This window comes from Topomyia yanbarensis, chromosome 2 (assembly GCF_030247195.1).
Source record: "Topomyia yanbarensis strain Yona2022 chromosome 2, ASM3024719v1, whole genome shotgun sequence".
NCBI classification, from domain to species: Eukaryota; Metazoa; Arthropoda; class Insecta; order Diptera; family Culicidae; genus Topomyia; species Topomyia yanbarensis.
Genome location: NC_080671.1, coordinates 175,212,104 through 175,218,005, shown reverse-complemented (window position 1 = coordinate 175,218,005; position 5,902 = coordinate 175,212,104). Strand labels below are relative to the sequence as shown.

Sequence of the window (5,902 nt, the reverse complement as noted above, 5' to 3'; positions counted from 1 at the left end):
AGTCGTTCGTTCATGGGACTTTCGCCCTCCTCACATACCCATCCCCGCATGACAAAATGAGTTAGCAAGCAGATAACATTGATCTAATGCTGATTAGGCTAATGGAGTATGATATTTTTTTGTTTCAAGTGTTTCACCGTCGACACGTAGCTCATCAAGTTCGTGGCTGGCATGCCATTGTGTATAAGTGCAAAGTGGACTAAGAATGTAATGGACATTTCCACAATTATGTTGAACATAAAAAGCCTCCGTGCCATAGTTTAGAGAAATGAGAAAGGCACAATTGCACCGCTAGGTGGATTAAAACAGGTTTTTCACCCTATTCTGAGAGTCGACTCGGGTGAGGTGAGATTCCCCATTGCGGTTAAATGGGCGTCTCACGTCACCCGAAGTGACTCTTCAGAATTGGGTGAGAAAAGTCACGTAGGGTGAGGTGAGATTAGTCGTCTCACGTCACACGCCGCGCAGAATAGGGCCGTGTATCCCCACCGCGAAAGAAGGCCTCCGCTCTAAATAGAAAGTCACGTGCACGAGATCCTACGAATAATCAATGATTTATTATTTATCTGTTTTATATATTGAAAATATATGTTAAACTTTCGCCATGCTAAATAAACAAGTTATTGAAGGATTTCAATTTGAGTCTTGCTGAAATATTCAGCCTTATTCTGCATTACCACGGATCACATTTTCGAACGAATATGGTTCGATCGAAGTAGACTCCCGTTTAATTTTGCTGTCGTTATTGAGAATGCAAATCACATTCGTTCGAAAAAGCGATCCGCCGTACTGCAGAAAAAGGCTGATTGAAATAGAAATTAACGGGACGTTTTCTGGGCTACTCTGATCGCTTGATACACTGCACTCAATATTTTGCCCTTGTGTCTCGCTAAAAAGAGTCTTAGCATGACAAAATTACAAAATGGCGTGGTTTTTAGTACAGGGGCCCTATTCTCAGTCACGTCACCTAGTGACTAGAAAATTTCTTCCAGTCACTAAGTGAAGTGACTGTGAGAATAGGGCCCATGATCGCTCTTTTCGCTCTCAGTTCACCTCACTGGTGAGGTGACAGTGAGAATAAGGCCTGTGATATTTTAAAAAACAAGAATTAAGATTTTGTATTGAATCATTTTACGTTACATTCTCGAACGATGTATAAACAGCAGTAGCTGAAATAGTGAATATACAGTGAACTTTTTCTACAGGTTAATTATACGAAAGCAAAACTAGTCAACTAAATTCAATAAGTTTCGATGTGAAACCATTTGACAGTTTTGCAATTTATGAAACAGTACCGTTCTACGCATAATTGTCTCGTGTGCATAGAGGATCATGGAGAACATGGGACAATTATACATATTACATTTGTACGGTAATTATGGGTAAAAATATTCGAAATAAAATAAAATGTGACTCAACTCCAAAATACGGCGCTTAAAATCTAACATCTATCACCTTGTCCGTAATATTTATAAGTTATGTTGTGCACATAGCGTGTCACAAAGATTAATTCTGTATTGCTATAATCACTGCACTTTCACGAACAATATCGTAACAAGGTATGTTAATATAAGTTATGCTCTTAAAAAAACAGCTCCCCTATTGCTTAGGGATTAATTTTGTGCGGGGTCAAAAGATCCAATGCCCGCGGGATATCACCATTGACGGACTCCAACAGTTGAACCAGCCATCCTCCTTCGTTGCTGAAACCCATAGCAATCATCGCATGAACGGCATGGTTCACGTGGGATCCTACAACAAATCAAAAAAAAATATGATTAAAATCTTGAAACAGAAGCAATCTTCTTTTAGAACGTACTGGAACTATAGGTAATATTCGGGTTTGCCTGTGGAACACGAATCGGGGTCGGCATAGCATGAATCGGTTTCGATGGAGATGAAGCGACGGTTGGCAAAGTTGTTGAAGCTTCAGCAGCCTGTTTTGAAGCCTCGAAGCTCTGCTTCAAAGAGATGACCGGAGCTGGCATAGGGATTGCAGTTCGAGTCGGTAGAGAAACTGGCGACGGTAGTTGAATTTCCACCGGAATTGGCTGCGAAACGAATGGCGGTAGAGGGATTGCACCCTGGATCGGACGTGACGACGTTGCCACGGTTGGTGGAGTCGACAATGTTTTTGATGCCGCGGCAGCCTGTTTTTCTGCTTCGATGTGTTGCTTCAAAGCTTTGCCCAATTGTTCGTAATCGATCGACATAACGGGGGCCGAGGATGCCGAAGCTACCTCCGGGACAGATGCTGGAGTAGCAGGTGTTACCGATGCTTGTGTCATTGAAGATGGAACATTTGGTTCAGCCGTAGCCTCTTCGGCGATTTCGGTAGTCTGTTCTGTAGTAGGCTTATCTGCGTCATCTGGAAGGTCAACCAGTGTCCACCTTTTTTCATTTTTCTCTCCATTACCAGCCTCATTGTCGCTCAATAGAGAAACACTGCTAACAGACGAAGAATCGTCATCATCACTGTGTGTAAAATTGTTGTGTTGTCCTTTCTTGTTCAAAGTATCGGCAAGTAAAGCGGCCTGCAATTTTTGCTCTAGATCTGCAATTGGGTCAATTTCAGTTGATTTGTTACTGGTTCCATCAACAACTGGCAAAGTTTGACTCGGAGTGCTGGTCGTCGGAGTGTTAGCCGTCTCGGTAGTTTTGTCCTTTTTCTCCTCAGGAGGAGTCTGCGTTTGTGCAGGTTTCGGAGCAGAGCCGTTGCTTCGAATTTCGATATTCATTCCCAACGGATCTAAAATCTTTGAAAATGTTTGATTAATTTTCTGAATACTTTCCGGTGTTGGAGATAGCCATGATAGATCAAAAGCATTTTCTTTTTGTGGTCCGTCACTGGTGGATGAAGCAGCAGAACCCTCTTCGGGTTTTTCAGCACTAGCGTTGTTGTCGGGCTGAGCGGAAGTAGAAGCCGATGATGTGGCAGTAGCAGACGAAGAACTTGTGTGGCTTGCCGTAGAAAACATTGGACAGTTGGCCATCGTGGCGCGAGCGGCTTCGTGAGCGGATTCGGCAGCAGCTGCAGCAGCAGCCGCTGCGGCATCCGCCGATAGGAAAGCAGAAATGTTCGCCGGGTCAATCACCTGGTTGATCAGATGGGAAAAGTTGAAATGATGACCGGTTCCGTGCCCATAGCGAGCACTGCGGCGTTCTTCGGCGCATTTTGCAGAGCGCTCGCGACGATGTTTTCGCTCCTTGCGTTCCTTCTCCTCACGACGCTCCCGCGACTCCTCGCGGTCCTTGCTGAAAAGTGAACAATAAAAAGGTTCATTGGTTATTTATCAATAAGTTGGTTTCTCTATATCATATCGACTATAGAAAAAGTATGTTCGTGTTTGGTCTAAATTACACGCAGAATTTTATTTATGCAACGATAGCATACTTTTCTATCTGCCTCTCGTTTCTTCTGCTGTAAATTTTATGCATTGGGCATATTCGGTCTATCCACTTATTGAATGCTTACTAGAAGTATATGCATGAAAATGCATAAAAATCACATTAGAAGAAAAGAGAAGCGAATAGAAAGTATGCTAACTATGCATATTTTTGTTTTTCAGTGTAGATGACTACGTCAGTAATAATGCAACATCATCGCAAAAATAGATCAAAACAATTAATGGAGAAACTAAGAGCCCAATAGGAGTAATAGTCACGATTTCGATGAGTAACTTTAATCGTATTCAAGTAAAAACGTGTTCACGGCTTCTATCAGTCCTTCAATATTCCGCTATGACTATATGTACCGTTCACACCATTTTCGCCATTGCCTAATGAACTACCAGTTTTTTTTTATATTTCGGCATTCGGTAAACCACACATGACTCATGCCGGCAAGTGCTTTTTTACTATCTTATCATCTGAATAATTATATTAAACCAAAACAAAAAAGTAACTCACCTATGTCTGCGGTGGTAACGCTTGGAACGTTTGCAGTTTTCATACTCATCCTCATGTACATCGGACGCAGTGGCAAATCCTGACTGTGAGCTAGCCTCGGCGGCCATACCACGCAACTTATCAAACAGACGGAACGGTCCGCGACGACTGATCTGCGGCGTTGGGATACGAACCATCAAATGGTCCTTGTGGCGATACTTGGCCTCGCAACGCATACACAGATCGTAGTTGAAACATTGCAAACATTTGTACCGATGGCCCCGAATGATGTCATCGCATACGTCGCAAATAATGTTCTGGTGAATCGGAACATCTTCCGGAAGAGACTCTTGGGTCGACTCTTCTTTGGAAGTTGAGCATCCCTCCATCGGTGATTCTTCGATCATAACCTTTTTGGGTTTGTTAATACCTTTAACGTAAATGCGACGCTTTTGGGTACCATTGGCAGTACTTGAATCCATGTAGTCGAAATAGTCCGCATGATTGACAATGGTTATCTCGTCACCTTCGTCGTCTGCAAAAATGAGTTGCTGTAAAAAAACGTCTAAATCTACTCCAGGTACTTGATTTCTTTCAGGACGTTCCAAATTTGTGGCATGAAATCTCCTAAAACTATGCAACGATTGATCTGAATTCTGTATTGAATCCAATTGATCTAATTGAAAATTTAAAAAGAAAATTTGCCAAATATTCTATTTTTATCATGACATAATTAATCCAACAATACTTAATGAAACCTTTTGAATGATGCCAAATTGTGTACATACATCAAAAAATCATTAAATGACATCTAGTCGATTTTATGATAGTAAGTAGTGTACAAGCAAACATGGTGATAATTTTTATTTAATGTGTACCTTAATACTAATAGTAATAAGCAACAACAATAGTTTTTCATTGATGTGGTGTAATGTAAACAAAAAATTAGTAAAAAAAAATTAAACACATTCAAGATCATCCTGCTGATTCCTATTACCCGAACGTTTGTATATTTGATTTAACGTGTATTTCCAAACACTAATGCAAACAATTTGGCAGCACTGCCCTAACATATGACAAAAATAATAACACCATCATTTTCTTCTCGGTACCACAAAGAGGAAAAAGCAAAATCAACACAGAAAGTGCGCAGTTATGAAACCAGAAAAAAAAAATTCTGCCGAGCGATGCAGTTTTCTTGCATCTTGATTTTGAAAATTTTCGACTACTGTATACTCACCAATCCAGTAGAACTTGATTTCATCCGACTGCACCAGGCCAGGATAGCGGGCCACGATTTCATTCTTCAAATTCTCGTAGCTGTGGCAGATTTCCCTGTGCCGAGTTACAGACATGACGAAATTTTCTTGTTCGCCCGACTTCTGTACGATCGTTACTTTCAGAGCCTCTGGAAACACCATTTTGTTTTTTGTTCGTAAATTTTTCCAACTTGTAACGTAATATTGGTCACTATTTATCTTTTTATCAACGTTTCACTTAACAAGTTTGCTTAAATAGGTCGTCCTTCAAAAACCATACACTTTCCAACTGTTTTAGCTGACCTATTGCGTTCACCTTTATGATCCGAATGAGCTTAGTTCTGCTGTCAAGCTAGTTTTATTGAAATGAATTTCACAAGTGCGTACCCTTTTTTCACCAACCAAAGATTAATGGAGGATGATCAGGCAGAATTGGAAAGTTTATACCCAAACTATTAGTAAGCCGATGACAACACAGAAAAACAACACTTCCAGACGGTTCCAGCACTTGTACGAGAATGAATCACTTTTCGTTGGGTGCCTGTAAATGAAACAAAAGAAACACCATCGTCCGCGAACACGGTTGCCATATATGCAGATTGATACTAGGATTGATACGGCTTTTGGTGCATTTCGTTGATTACATTCTGATCTGTTGAGAATTTATTGATTTTGGCTATAGAAACTACCATGAATAGTTAGTTCAAATTACAGCAACAGTTATGGTAGTGGTTCATCCAAAATTTTTCTTTAGC

General features: G+C 40.8%; 1 protein-coding gene across 1 annotated transcript; it reads right to left on the bottom strand.

Moving 5' to 3' along the window:
* Positions 1 to 1,114: 1,114 nt before the first annotated feature.
* Positions 1,115 to 5,676, bottom strand: LOC131682196 (protein ref(2)P). The gene is made up of 4 exons (XM_058963513.1): positions 5,129 to 5,676; positions 3,910 to 4,423; positions 1,820 to 3,255; positions 1,115 to 1,752 (listed from the first exon to the last, which is right to left on the bottom strand). The coding sequence occupies exons 1-4, from the start codon at positions 5,307 to 5,309 to the stop codon at positions 1,607 to 1,609; spliced, it is 2,277 nt and encodes a 758-aa protein (XP_058819496.1). The 5' UTR covers positions 5,310 to 5,676; the 3' UTR covers positions 1,115 to 1,606.
* Between the last annotated feature and the right edge of the window lie 226 nt (positions 5,677 to 5,902).